The sequence below is a fragment of the Psammomys obesus genome, unplaced genomic scaffold, assembly GCF_907164565.1.
Source record: "Psammomys obesus unplaced genomic scaffold, mPsaObe1.curated_primary_1811, whole genome shotgun sequence".
In the NCBI taxonomy this organism is placed as follows: Eukaryota; Metazoa; Chordata; class Mammalia; order Rodentia; family Muridae; genus Psammomys; species Psammomys obesus.
In genome coordinates, this window is record NW_026585698.1 from 1,739,986 (window position 1) to 1,754,703 (window position 14,718).

At 52.8% G+C, this 14,718-nt stretch overlaps 1 protein-coding gene across 1 annotated transcript; it reads left to right on the top strand.

Moving 5' to 3' along the window:
- Positions 1 to 6,625: 6,625 nt before the first annotated feature.
- Neurog3 (neurogenin 3) lies at positions 6,626 to 8,179 on the top strand. Its single transcript, XM_055599008.1, has 2 exons — positions 6,626 to 6,676; positions 6,777 to 8,179. Exon 2 carries the CDS (start codon positions 6,784 to 6,786, stop codon positions 7,429 to 7,431), a length of 648 nt encoding a protein of 215 aa, XP_055454983.1. The 5' UTR covers positions 6,626 to 6,676; positions 6,777 to 6,783; the 3' UTR covers positions 7,432 to 8,179.
- The last annotated feature ends 6,539 nt before the right edge of the window (positions 8,180 to 14,718 follow it).

Genomic DNA, 14,718 nt, shown 5'->3' on the forward strand with positions numbered 1-14,718 from the left:
CCCTTTAATACCGTTTCTTACATTTTGGTGACCCCCAACCATAAAATTATTGTCATTGCTACTTCATAACTGTAATTCTCTACTGTTATAAATCATAATATAAGTATCTGACATTTCTGATGGTTAGGCAACCCCTGTGAGAGGATCATTTGCCCCCGAAGGGTCAGGCCCCCAGGCTAAGAACCACTGCTCCAGATCACTCATGTGGGCAAGAAGCTCTAGAGCACCCAGGAAAAGGAAGGGAGGTTGGAAATCTCTTCCCCTCCTTGGGCCTACAAAGCCTCGGTGGAGACTTGCCTCCAAAGGGTGGGGGATGAGGGGTGCACGCAGTGGGTGGGGCCAGGAGAGTAACAGGGAAAATCTCCTGCCAGCTAGCTGGAAGGGATACAAAGGATACATTGTGCCCCAGCCTTCCTTTCTGTTTCCCTTACGGATGATGTGAACCTCTAAGGAGGTGATCTGTCTGGCTCTCTTAAAAGTCTATATAAATAGTCCCGTTACTTAGCACTGGGTGATATGAATGGTACTGTTACTAAGTGTGAGTGGTGTGAATGGTACTGTTACTAAGTATTGAATAGGAGGCTATGCTGCAAGCTTCAACGCTGGGATAGCCTAGAATTAACTTTAATTATTTTATTACTTTACATGTATTGGAGTTTTGACAGCTGTGTGCTCACCATATGTATGCAGTGCCCACTGAAGCCAGAAGAGGGCATCACACTATCTCCCCATGAAACTGGAGCTACAAACAGTTGTGAAACATGGGTGTTGGGAATGGACCCCAGGATGTCTGAAGGAGCCGCCAGTGCTCTTAACTGCTGAGCCATCTATTCAGCTCAGCTCTTTTTCTAACAAGTTCTTTCCTTGCATACTTTAAGCACTAGCTTTAACTAGTAAAAAGAGCAGATCCAGGACTGAACTGCAAAGATACTCTTCTCCAGAAATGGGGTGGAGGGGAGGGAGTGCCCAAGAGCCACACCCACCCCCCAGGTAGGTGAAGTGGAGATCTGAAAGTCTGGCATCAGGAAACAGGACCATGGAGTGGCCCAGGTGTTTGTGCCAAGGGCCGGAAGCTGGGGGTCAAGGATGGCTTTCTAAACACCAGTGCCAAACTTGTGCCTGCTACCTGTGTAGCTCTAGTCCTGGAAACTGTCGGTAAAGGAGCCATTAGCCAGAAGTTCGGATGAAGTGAGGCTGCGTGTGTTCTCGGTTAGGGTGGCCATTTAGAGCCAAGACTTCCAAACTTTGTCTATTTGGAAAGGAAATGTCAAAGTATTTCCCCCACAGCCTCCTCCTTCGGTAGACAGGAAACCAGTAGAGTCCTACAAAGATAAAGCGTTGTGCCCAAGGTGGCTGTAGACGGTGGCACAGCTTCCTGTGCTACACACACACACACACACACACACACAGAGAGAGAGAGAGAGAGAGAGAGAGAGAGAGAGAGAGACAGAGAGAGAGACAGAGAGAGAGCGCAACAGACAGAGTTTCTCACCATATTTGTCATCTAGCCCAGGTCAGAAAACTTGTGCCAAGCCACCATGGATGGAAACCTGTGTGCAGAAGAGAATGGCAAACAATTTCCAGGGATACGGTGGAGTCAGGAGAGGGCCAGAGTTCAGAGCTGCTGCCCAGTCCACTCAGCCAGGACGGACCCTCTCAAGCTCGCTTTAAGGTGGGCGTTCTGAGTCCTCCTCCAAGCGCTCACCTGGCTGGAGCGCTGCACAAAAGGGCAGGCATCAGCTCCATAAAGCCTGGAGGTGACCTCCCCTCCTCCTCCACCTTCCCTTGTTTGATTTTTTTTTTTTTTCTGGACAGAGAGAATCACACAGTCTGTTTATATTTCCCTAACCCGGGCAGGCGAGGAGAGGGACATATGGGCATTTGCGCTCTGCATCTGTGTCCTCAGTCATGGTTTCTGTGGATGCATGCGCGCGCGAGTGTGTGTGTGTGTGTGTGTGTGTGTGCGTGTGTGTGTGTTCGGGACCAGGCTCTGGGAACAAGCGTGCATCTGTTAAAGCTGACAATAAAGTCCTAAAGTAAAGCTGCCAAGATTGGGGCGTGAGGTGGGGGCGGAAGACAGAGGGTGGAGGAGAGCTGGAATCTCAAAGGCCAGGCTGGAGCGCAGGCGCCAGGTATTATGTCAGGAGAAGGTGAGGAGAGCAGCTGCTCCTTCTCGCGGGGTGTGTGTGGGAGCGAGGGTTCGCGTGCGCCTGAGAGGAGTACACACGAGCTGCTCGACATATGTCGCCACAAATCACAGTCTCTGTCCCTCCTCCCTCCCCCACTCCCCGCGCAGCTCCTGACCCAGCGCAGAGCTGGAGAAGGCGCTGAGAAGAGGCGCCGGCTCAACAGGTGTCTGGGTGCGCAAGGCACCTTTTCACGCATTGACAGGCGCTGCCGGCGGCAGCAATAATGTGGACACTTTGTTTCCCGGCTCTGCGCGCGAGCTGCGGGAGCCCGGGGGAGGCGGCTCCAGGCAGAGAGGGGGCTCTGGAAATAAAGACCTCGGGTGCTCCGGAGTGTCCCAGACCCTCTTCTCCCTTTGTTCGAGGACTCCCTGGGCCGAAGCTCCCTCGTGCGCTCTGTGGGGTAGCATATGGCGCCCTCTCACCTACCCAAGAAAAGGAACCAGCCACCCATTCAAGAGCGCACGAGCTCCCAGGGCCCCCGGAGGGGGGAGTCACTAAGGGAATGGCCCCTCTCCTAAAGCCTGTGAGCAGCTCGCCTTATCTGTCCCCACCCAGCCTTCACCACGCTCTCAGCTGGCGCAGCAGCCGTTGGGTGGGGAGCAATGCGCTGGGCAGCAGCAGCCAGCGGAAGCGCCCCAGCTCCTGGCAGATGAAATATGGGGTTGGTGAGCCCCTGGAGACCATATGCTTTCAATAAAAGAAGACAAATAGGATCGAGATAGGCCTTGCAGCCAACCTGTTATAAATGAGTGGCAACTGGGCCAATGTACACGGGGGCAGGGCCCCCAGGGGGGAGGCCCGCTCAGTGCCAAATCCATGTGTCAGCTTCTAGGACAGGTGTGCCCAGGGGCCAGGGGCCAGGTCTCCCCCCTCTGGGTTTATCACGGCAAAGGTAATATTGTGCTAACTATGAGTAAACAGTCATTGTGAAGACCAAGGAGAGTTTATCAGAGGCGAACTAGTTGGGGGGTGGCTTAACAATAAAGTTGCTCTGCTTAGGAGCAGGTGATGGCTGGCTGCGCTGACTCCGCCAGAGATGTTTTCCAAAGCAGCCCGCTTTACAATCTCTTGTAATTATTTATTAAACGAAATCTATTTATTATTATTTTAGCAAACACTGGAGACAGGTGGGGCTTTCTTTTCGTCGTCTCCTTTTGTTTGAAGGGCTGTTTGAAGTGGCCAGTCTCGGTCTCGGCAGCCTCGCTCGCCAGATTTTTGTCTTCTTCTCTTTCAGGGCCAAAGCGAAGGCAAGAGAAAGAAGCCCCCTTCTCTGGCAAGCCATTAGCTATTCAGCTTCCCGTGGGGGCTCCCTCCTTGCTCAATCCTCAAAGAGCCCCCAGGCAATGCGAGCATTACCCACGCCTCAGGCGCTAGGGCCAGACGCTGCCTAACCCTCTATATCCGTCTCCTCACCATCTCCAGGCATCTGGCTGTTACCTCTGTCTTAGGAGCCCTCAGGCTTCCAGGCAAGCCTGGGTCTTACAAGGTGGAGGGACACAGGGATTCAGGAAGCCGCAGAGGTTGTGGATGGACGATTCCTCGCTGTAAAAACAGGCTGTGCTCGGGGGGCAGAGGGCTTCTTTACAAACGTAATTGGCGCGCACTGCGCTGTCAGCTGCGCCACCGCTTCCACCTCCAAAAGTTGAGGATTAACTTTGGAGAGGGGTCTGTGCATCCCCTGCAGCTGAGAGAGGGGTCGGGGTGATGGATCCTTAACCTCTAAACTTCTAAGACTCCTGGGCATTCAACTTGGCCTCCTAGCTAAATGAAGAATGGCAGGGAGTTTGGGCATTGCTCGGGTGCGCTGCCTCGTCGCTGTGCGCTCCTTATTCAGAATGCTTTTTGCGCAAAGCGGCTGCAGTCTGTCTACAATCCCAGAAGGGCCCGGAGCCTAACAGATGTTGGGAAGCCTGCACAAGAATTCCAAAAGGGGCTCTGTCTATCAAGAAATTTCCACAAGAACCCCCGGGATTCTCTTTGGCACGAGGAGCTCTGCGTTCTAGCCAGAGCCCATTAGACTCATTAGACCCAGCCAGGGCGAGTGCCATCTCCATTTAAACAAGGGAGAGATGAGAACCACAGATGCAGCTGCTCTTCTGAGACCCTTTGGGACCCTTGCAACCTGTCCACACCCCACCCCCACTCCAAGGAGCCTGCTTGGGGTCTCAGGACCCTAGGGATGCCTTTTTAAGTTGCTTTCCCAGTTTCTACTTTTCAGGGAAATAATTTAAGCAAAGCTTTGGTCTGAAACAGAAAAATCAGAAAAGCCGACCATGTCTGGTGCTGGCTTCCTTTTGCTAGGAGGATGAACCATTATTTTGCACTAATCTGATGCTTACAGTTTTCACAGACTCAGAACATCCTCTGTTCTCTGCCCTTTGGTTCTCTCGTTCTTCCCCAAACCAAACCATAGAGTACAAGGAGGGAATCTAGGACTGAGAGACTTAGGCTCTGAATTCTTCAGGGTTCTCATAGTGACCTTGGCAAGTCACTCCCTTCTGGGGGCTTGGCTTTTCCATCTGTAAAAGGGGCTTAAGTCCCCATTCCTGGGACCAGAAGACAAGCCTGAAGGAAGACCTGCAGCAGAAGGCAGAACCGAGAACCCTGCGCACAGGAAGGTCTAACCTTGCCTCCAAATTCAGTTTCTTGCAGTAGGAGTCGGAATTTCCCCCTCACTCAGGATCATATAGAAGTCCATAGGAATAGCACCACCCTACCCAATCCTACAACCCCCTCCTGCTGACCACCGAGTCAACCACCCTCTGCCTAGGCGAGTCTGTGCTGCTCCCTCCTCTCCCTGCAGGAAGCCAGTGGCCATCACTAGAGCCAAGCCACAGACCTACCTCGACCCTGACCACATCCCCTTAATCTCCCAGCCAGGGCATGGCCCCTTCTGCAATTACCGGGGACTTCAGAGGAAGAGGACACACTAGAAAGCACAGTTATTGCTTAGTCTCTCATCTTCCAGCCTCGGCTTCCTCCCGCGCATCCCGCACTAGAAAGAAAAGAGGGAGAGCAGCGGAAGCCACGACCCCTCACCCTGAGTGACCGGAAACAGAAGACCACGGGGTGTCCGAGGCGGGGACAAGAGGGGCGGGTCTGCAGGGAAGAAAGGGCAGACGGTGTCTTCAGACCCACGGGAAAGATTTCCAGATAGCTTTAAGAGGGGCAAACCAGAGGCGTGGAGAACTCCTGCCCTGGGCTCACTCACAGTTCGGGAGTGGTGCGGGGGTGGGGTGGGGGTGGGGGCAGCGGGACTAGGGGACACCGTCGGCCCTCTCTGGTCTGTGATTGGACAGGAGGACTAAAGGGGACAGAAAGCGCATCCTCTTTCTGTCTGCGCACCATGGCATTGAAAAGACAAAAGGGCTGGCCGAGAGCAAGACCGTCCTCGACCTCTTCCCATCACCTGCCTCTGGGGTCAGGCCTTCTTGATACTGTCCAAGGAGGAGTGGCCCCTCTGCCCTCCCTCCACAACCACCCTCTCCTTGGGATGGAATCCACTGTCTCAGATAAGGAGTACGCTGGGAGGGGAGTTCTTAAGGTCCCGTCTAGGAGTTGGGAGCAACATCTCAGGCACGCCACCCAGCGATGCTCTCCCAGTAGAAACGACCTGAGCAGGACCTTCTCCAGTCATTCTGTCCTCCCTGCTGGAACGGAGAAAGTCTGTGAAAACGTGGCAGCACACACATTTCCTAACCCAACGCACAGTGCCAGAGTGCTGGATGGCCCTTAGAGCTAACGGGCGCTCCTCTCGGCCGCCAGTCAAGACCCTTGACTGCTAGGCGGCTGGTTGATTCAGCCAAGCCGCCCCCGTCTCTGAGCCCGGAGTCCCCAAGTGGAATACTCATAAAAGAGGCCTTCCCTACGGACACCCCCAAACCTCCTCCAGGCTACCGAGAGACAGTCTGGACAGATGCCAGGGAGAAAGAGGAAAAGGTAAGGCTGTCCGCGGCTGCCAGCCCCGAGCCAGACGGGACTCCTCTGGCTGGGCGAGGCTCTTTGAGGGACCCAGAGTTGCTGGGACCCGGCCCGCGTTGGGGGAGGCGGGGGTGGGGAGGGGTGGGAGCAAACAGAGGGCTGCTCCCCTCCCCCGACCCCTGCGCTTTGTCCGGAATCCAGCTGTGCTCCGCGGGCGGGGACCTGGGGGAAGCAGGCTCGTGTGGCGCGGCCACTGGGCCTCCCGCTGCTGATTGGCCCGGGGCGCAGGCCGCAGCGGGGCAGGCACGCTCCTGGCCCGGGCCGAGCAGATAAAGCGTGCCAGGGGGCACACGACTCGCAGCTCAGGAACTCCCCCCCACCCCCGGGTCTCGGCAGAGGCGGAGGCTCCCTCGGCGCTTCTCCTCGGCTTCAGCACGCAACTAGCTCCAGGCGAGGGCGCCTGCAGCTCGGCAGAGTTTCGGGGCGAGCAGAGGCGCTCGGCTGCCCGCGGCTGCCCACCTCTCACCGCCCCGCCGCTCTCTGCTCTCCTGCGCCCGGAGGACTAGGTAACAATTAGAAGCCACCACGAGAGCAGGAGGGGTGTACCCCGACCCCGCGCGGGGTGGTCAGAGGCCGTCTCACACTGACCCCCCCATTTTTTCCCAGCCGTAGGATGGCGCCTCATCCCTTGGGTGCGCCCACCACCCTAGCGCCCCGAGAGACCCAGCAGCCTTTCCCCGGAGCCTCGGACAGTGACGTGCTCAGCCCCAAGTCCAGCACCCCACCCAGCCCCGCCCTCATCCAGAGGGACTGCTCCGACACTGAAGCGGGTGACTGCCAAGGGAGCTCGAGGAAGCTTCGCGCCCGGCGCGGAGGGCGCAGCCGACCCAAGAGCGAGTTGGCACTGAGCAAGCAGCGGCGGAGCCGGCGCAAGAAGGCCAACGACCGGGAGCGCAACCGCATGCACAACCTGAACTCCGCGCTGGACGCCTTGCGTGGTGTTTTGCCCACCTTCCCGGATGACGCCAAACTTACAAAGATCGAGACCCTGCGCTTCGCCCACAACTACATCTGGGCGCTGACTCAGACGCTGCGCATAGCGGACCACAGCTTCCACGGGCCGGAGGCCTCCGGGCCCTGTGGGGAGCTGGGCAGCCCAGGAGGCGGCTCCTATGGGGACTGGGGCTCCATCTACTCCCCGGTTTCCCAGGCGGGCAGCCTGAGCCCCACTGCCTCGCTGGAAGAGTTCCCTGGCCTGCAGGCGTCCGGCTCCCCCTCCTGTCTGCTCCCGGGCGCCCTGCTGTTCTCGGACTTCTTGTGAAGAGACCTGTCTGGCTCTGGGTGGCCGGTGCTGGCCGGGAAGGGAGGGAGCCGGGGCGGGCCGAGGCGGGAGGCAGTGGAGGCGCTCGAGCTTCCCTGCTCCTGCCGGTTCGCGCTAGCGGGGGTCGCTGGCCCGCTCACTGGGCTTAACCGGGCTTCACGGCACTCTGGCTGCTGCCCAGGCACAGCGGGCATTGCGGGCTGCGGTCTTCTTAACCCTCCTCGGTGCGGCCACTTCACACCCCCACCGCAGGCAGAGGAGAGCGGTCTCTGCACAGTTGGAGACTCCCGCTCTTCCTGAGGACCCTGCCCTCTTCAAAGCTGCCAGCCTCCAGCCGGCCTCTTCTCCAGGGTGACCTAATCCAGCGCTGGGTCTGACAACACCGGCTCTCCCACCCGGCTTTGGCTCCGTAAACAACGCTCATCCTCTCTACTGCCCACCGAGCCCAGGGGTTCCAGGCCGCTCTGTTTTCTGCCTTAAACCACGAAGGTGATCTTCTGCCTTCTCTTTTCTGCACTTTTCGAGTCTTTACCCTCCCCCGAGGGGAGACCGGGCTGTGAACGGGGGGAAAGCCCTCGCCTGCGGAGCTTGGCTCCGGTGTCTGAAATGTGACATGCAGGGACAAGTTCCTGGAGCACTGCTCGTCTCCCTAAAGAGGAAAAAAAATCAGTTTGTAAATGATGTAATGCCTTTTGAAATTAATTTCGTTATGGTAAATTATATGCCTCCTCCGCCCTTTTACACATTTGTATTTATTGATGCTATTTCGTAGTAGGGAAGTTTATATTCTGTACATAAGAGTATCAGGGACTGGTGATTGAGATTGTTGAGCTAACCAATAAAAGTGGACCTTCTGGAATCTTCAGCAAAGCGACTCCATTGTGCCGAGAGGGGAAGAGGGTGGAAGCCACTGTTGGGAGAAGTAAAGCAATTCTACCTGTAGGAGTGAGGTGAGGATTTTCTAGGGGTCTGGAACCTCCACCTGGGCTGAAGGTGGGGCAGATAGTTGACAGAGAATAGGAGCTCTCTTAAGAAATCATTAGTCTGGGGCTCTTGTTTTCTCCGTGGGACAGAAGTTTAGAAGAAAGGCAAATCTCTAACTGGGCCTAGTAATTTTATAAGCTACACACACACACACACACACACACACACACACACACACACACACCTGCCTGGAATTAAAGCTGCACTGCCCTTAGGAAAGGGTGAAAGTGGTAACTTATGGTTAAACAGGAACACCACCCCCGGGAATCCCTCCTCTAAGGTATTTAGACACCCAGCATGACTCCACCCCTAAGGCACATTTTACTGACCTTGTTTTAAGCAGTATAGCAGAGAAGGTAGAGGCTCCAGCAGAGAGCTCTATAGCCCTAGAAACTAACACCTTGACTGAAGGTGTATCCACTCACAAAGCTCCCTGGCTTTGCAGCCCAGTGAGCTCTCCAGCTCTCTAGGTGGCTGGAGACTGGCTCTCGGTAGCACTGAAAGCTGTCTGGAAGATGCTAGCAGAGAACTGAAGCATGACGTTCATTGTCCCAGAGAAGCTGCACTGAGCTATAAGAAAACGGCGCAGCTTGTCTCTTGGGACCAAGATAACAGAAGGCAGATACCCAGAGACCCACCCAAAAGAGGAGGAAAAGGAACCCACCCAGGTGGGTTGCTGCCAGTGACCCTGATGTGTGTGTTGGTTGCTTCTGTCCTGGAACACACAGGTGGCAGGTTCTCAGGCTCTGACGCTAATGCCTCTTGTGTCTGTCTTTCTCTTCCATGCCCTCCCCCCTCAATCTGAGCGTTTCCTCTATTTCCAAGTCCCAAAAGGAAGCTCTGATGAGCTGTCTTCCTTATCAAGGACATGAGTTTCAGGGGCCAGGAAGGGGAACACTGCAAACAACTGAATGAACAGAGCGCTGTTTCAGTTGGTGGCTTTAATCTGGGAGGGGGAGATTAATGGGTTATTGGAAACCTCAGCAACAGCCAACTTTCCACCTGGGGCATTGCCCAAAGGCAGGTGTTAACAGCTCTGGGCTGCACAGACCAAGCCTGCTAGGTGTTGGGCACTGGGGGGAGGGGTAGAAGCAGATCTTTGAAAAGCAGGAAGGTTCCCTGCCTCCTGAATAGCATGGATATAGACAAAAATCACTCAAGACCAAAGTAACTTTGTTGCTACATGAGATAGCAACAAGTGAGAGTTACCGGGGCCAGGACTGCAGACGGAGGTCCTTGGAGGAGACAGCAGCGGAATTAAAAATATGGAGAATTGAAGCAGAAAGATCCCTTTTCCTGTGCCAGACTGTGAAAAGTAGTGTTTCCCTAGGGTGAGTGGGAGGTCCATTGGTGCACGTGACTGTCTGAAGCCAGAGAGTATCAGGACAGTGGAGGAGACAGGTGAACCCACTGCCCAGGCCTCTCCCAGGTTTTCCAAGCACAGACAGACTCATCTTCTGCCCCATGATTTCACACATGTACGGTGTAACCGTCCTGGCTCAGCTGCTACCTAGAGTTAGGGGTCCATTTGACTCCAGAGCTATCCAACCTATTCTCCAAATCAAGAGGAGGTGGGTAAAAATTTAAGGTTTGATTTGAATTCTTGCAAAACTTAGGGTTCCTGGTTTGGATAGCCACATCGGTGTGTGCAGAATTCTTGGAAAAACGGGAGTGGTGAATCTAACTGCAGCTACAGCACTCCCCTGCCTCCTACTGCTCTGGGCATCTGATGCTGTGCAGCCTTTAAAGCTCAGTGTATCTGCTGGGAGCTCCTTTTGGCTGGCCTTCTTTGGTTGGTCCTGTGGTCTGGGGTCACCATCAGTGCCCAGCTCCCAGAAACGCTGACAAGATCCCAAGTCCTGTCAGGAAAAGCTCTTGCGTAGAGTGACTTTTCCTTCTCTCCAGCTTTTGTCAGAGCCCAAGCATAGCTCCCAGAACAGCACATGAATCTTGGGCTCAACCCCGCCCCCTAACCCCTTCAGTACACACAAGCAGGTAGATTTATGGTGCCCTGCCCCCACCCCACCGCTCCCCTCCATCCCCAGCCTGCCTTGATGGAGGACAAAGCAACCCAGAGCTGTCGGAATGCTAATGTCCAGGAGCCAGGCCACTGGGCTGGCACAAAAGCAGGCAGGGCTGTGAGCAACCTTCTTTCCCCTTTGGGCTATGGGGCTGTGTGACCTTGGACAAGTCTCCAAGCCTCCACTAAATCAAAGCAGAAGTTACAGACAGTTTCTAAAAACCCATTCACTAGATTTCTGGGAGCTTAAGAAGTGGCTGTACTTACAAAGAGTGAAGTTACAGGTCCCGTCACCCCACTTCCACCAGAAATGGTGTGAAGCACCCTTAAGTTCCTAGCACCAATGTCAGTGTGGGGAGGCTTGGGGTGAGGTAGTTTGCAGAATAAGCACCAAATATAATTACATTTATGTGATTTTTCTCTTTTGAGTTCTTCCTCTCCACTATACCCAAACCTTCAAAATTCTGGCAAATCAGGAAAAGCAGGAGCTGGAATTTGCTGACCTGCCTCCCCCACCTTCAAGGGGCCAGATGCAGAGACAGATTGTAGGTGGTCTGGGGCCAGGTACCCATCTCAGGTACCCTCTTAATACCAAAGTGCAGGGCAAGATGAATGACCTCACTCACGTGAGCATGGATCCCAGAAGGCCGGTAGTCATTTGGTGACTATGGGAGAAGCCAGACCTGAGACCTTGGCTCTACTGTAGTGGTTTGGTGCTCTTCACTCTGTGTCCTTAAAAGAGGAGCCAGGGTGAGGGAGTGAGCAGTTGAGCATCTCTGTACTCCAGCCATTTCCCTGGGGCTCCAGTAAGGCCCAGAGGCTCCCTTGTGCTTTGCTGCGCCCAGTTTCTAGGACTCCTGGCTATTTTCCAGCCCTGACCATTCCTTCTACTTCTGAGATGCCTGGTCCAAGGAGGACTGCGGAAGCGTCACTGCCTGGGTAACTTCCTCTAGCCACTCCTTAGATCCTGAAGCCGGAAGCGTGCCCCTGACCATGGTGCTGAAACAGCCACGTTGTCCGGGCACAAAAGATGCTTCCGGGCAAGTCCTGTTCTCAGCGCAGAAAACTGTCTGCCTGCCCCCTTCAGTTCATGCTTCCAGAGTGGATTCGTAGGGACATAGGACTGCCAGGTTTCCATTAGTGGGTATGGGCCTCTGTTGCTACTGGCTGATTGGCTAGCAATCTCTCTCACTCTCTCTCTCTCACTCTCTCATATCCCTCAAAATTAGAAGCTAGAATTGAGCAACATGTTCAGAAAATTCCAACAGCGTCTAAGAAGTCGGGAAGAACAATGTTGCAAGTTTGGCCTAGGGAAATCCTAGATGGTAGACGTTTCCTTCAGTATGTGTTTTATCTTTGAGTTTCAATGACGTTTTAATGATTCCAAAGACAAGAATAAAGGGAAGTCTACCAAATGCAGATGCAGAGTGGAAGAGACGTGGCAAGCAACTGCTTTAGATTCCAATACATGAGTGCAAATCCTGCTGCCAATAATAGTGGTTTTGCATTAAAGCCCCCTTCTTGAAGCTAATTTTCCTCATCCATGAAGCTGAGAAAATGACTAATAACCACATAACCTAACTCAACTCCCCTCCTCCAACCTGCACACTCCGTGATCTTGCACCAGTCAGAGTCCTACCCAATATGCAGAATAACCTTGCCACGTTCCTGTTAAAAATCTTCTAGTGGCCTCCAACGATCATGACAGAAAGCTCACATTCCAACATTGAAGGGTGAGGTGATGGGAACAGATGTGAGCCTGAGTCTGGCTCCCAGCTGGTTTATTATCAGTATGAACACGAGCCAGTTTCTCAGCCTTTCTCTCAGTTTCTTTACCCAGAAAGTTGGGACTAGTAACATTACCTTTTAGGGTTAAGATTAGGGCAAAGGTGTGAGAGAAACTCAGCAGTGATGCCCAGAGTTAGGCATTCCTGGTGAGGGGATAGTTCTGCTCCTGCCACCATTCATGGACTCCGTCCAACTTTATCTTTCAGCAGTTCTTAGGTACTTACCAACCAAAAGACTGAGGCTACAACATCATGGGTCCTGCCAGCAGGAAGGAAAATAAAGTGCAGACCAGGCTCACCCACAGCCTTCACACTTCAATCGTGAGGCATTGCACAGAGCTTACCTCCTTCCACTAGGAGAGCATGACAAAGTTTGACTAGCTGGACGAGAGGCTGTACTCGGCTTGAAGAATTGAAGAGCTGCTTCTGGGTGGAGGTCAGGACTGAGATGGATTCATTATTAGATTTATCATCCTAGAACATGTACACTTACGGCTAGACAGCTAACACACATCTATTTTCAAATGTACGATGAACATGATCACTAACATGATAGCTGGAATTCTGTACCCTTTGAGTAACATCTTCCTACCTCCTTCCTGCTCTTATTATTTTTAGTCTTATGTATATAGGTATTTCACACATATATATATATGAGTACCATGTGCATGTCTGAGATCCATAGAGTCCAGAAGAAGGTGCCAGATTTCCTGGAACTGGAGTTACAGACAGTTGTAAACCACCATGAGGGTGCTGGGAATTGAACTTGGGTCCTCTGGAAGAGAAGTCCGTGCCCTTGGCTGCTGAGAAATCTCTCTGGCCCCCTCATTCTCTTTCCACAGTGCCTTGCCTTCACATCCAGAAATGCTGAACTGTCAGAGTTTTTCATTGACACACATAGACGTTCTGCCCAAATCCTGTCTCCTTTTCCCATTCCCCAAACCTGCAGTGTGGAAACTTTCCCTGCATTGTTTTCCCCCTTGCCTCATCCTTTTAGAATATCCCGTGAGTGAATTTCCATAAATATGTACATATATGGGACACTGTGATCTATGTATACATTGTAGATTCAATAAAGCTAATTAACCTACCCTCTCTTCATCAGTTTGTCATTTCCTTAAATTGGGCTTATACTTGTTTGGATGGGTAGGTAAGAGCACACATGCCATAGCACTTGGAGATGTCAATCCTCTCCTCCTGCCATGCTCAGGTCCTCATGATTGCTGGCAAGTACCTTTACCTGCTCAACCATCTCTCTGGTCCCATAATGTATGTGCACATGCATGCATGAATGTGCACTGAGAATACTAAAATTTATTTTGAAATATACACTGTGTTATCGCTCACTGTGGGACAGTCGGGGCCACCTGTGCCATCTCACTGAAGCTGATTTCCAGTCTAAACGAAGCTTCGCTCCCTTCGCTTAACATCTTCCCACGCTTCCTCCCCCTTCCTCATTCCCAGGTCCTTGCCTCCCTACCCTTTGTTTCTTTGGGATGGACTATTTTAGTTCCACACATGAGCTAGAGCACACACTGTTTTTCTGTGCCTGGCCTATTTCACTCAGTGTCACATTCTTCTGTGTCCATCTGTGTTGTTGTATAGTATTCCACTGTAGATATATGTCACATTTTCTTTATTCATTCATCATGGGGGAGGACCTGTTTCCCAAGCTCAGACAGACAGTGTAGGTGACAAACAGTGTACAGATAAACAGTCCACTGTAAACAGTGAAGGCATGTTCTCTTCCATACACCAATCCTAATTCCAGAAGGGGCTTGCTGTATCTGTTTGTTTAGAAACTATCCCTCACCCCACTGGCTAGCGCATAAATACCAGTGAATAAATGAGAGATTGATTTATGTATAGACAAAAGGCCGGTGCAGAATCATGTTTTCTTTTATACCGGAATAATCAGTATTGGCTGGCCATGGACCTATTTTAGAAGATACGTGTTGTAGATATAAACATGGTTGTGTTTTGGTCCCAGGTGTGGGATGTGGGGCTGATTCAGATGGTCCACAGCAGCAGACTATTTGCCTCATGTAGGCTCTGAGAGGAGCTCTTCGCCAGCTGCAGACTGTTTAAATCTGAGGACTCTGGAGAGAGAATAAATGCCAGAGCCCAGAGAGTGAGGAGCTCAGGAAGAACAAGGCTGCTGCTGCTTACCCGCTTCAGCTCCTTTTGCTGTTGGTGCAGTGATACAAAAAGTTGGAGATCTCCTGAAACAAGGATTGGACTGGCTCCAAGAAACCCAATGACCCTAACCGGCAGGAAGCAGCTAAGAGAACTGCACCCCCTCTCCCACTAACTCTTTCTCTCTCCTACCTGGTGCTGAGGTGTTGGAAGGGATTGGGGTGGAGTAGGGAGGAAAAAAACAAAAGAAATGTAAATAAAAGAGTTTTTTTTTAAAGCGCTACAACAGATCCTTTGTCTGGCTCAGTAGACCCAGGTTCTCACAGTGGCCACGCTGTTTCTGAGCTTGACAGCCGCAAT

Coding starts and splice junctions, on each gene's coding strand:
- Neurog3 (XM_055599008.1), top strand. CDS start 6,784: ATGGCGCCTCATCCCTTGGGTGCGCCCACCACCCTAGCGCCCCGAGAG.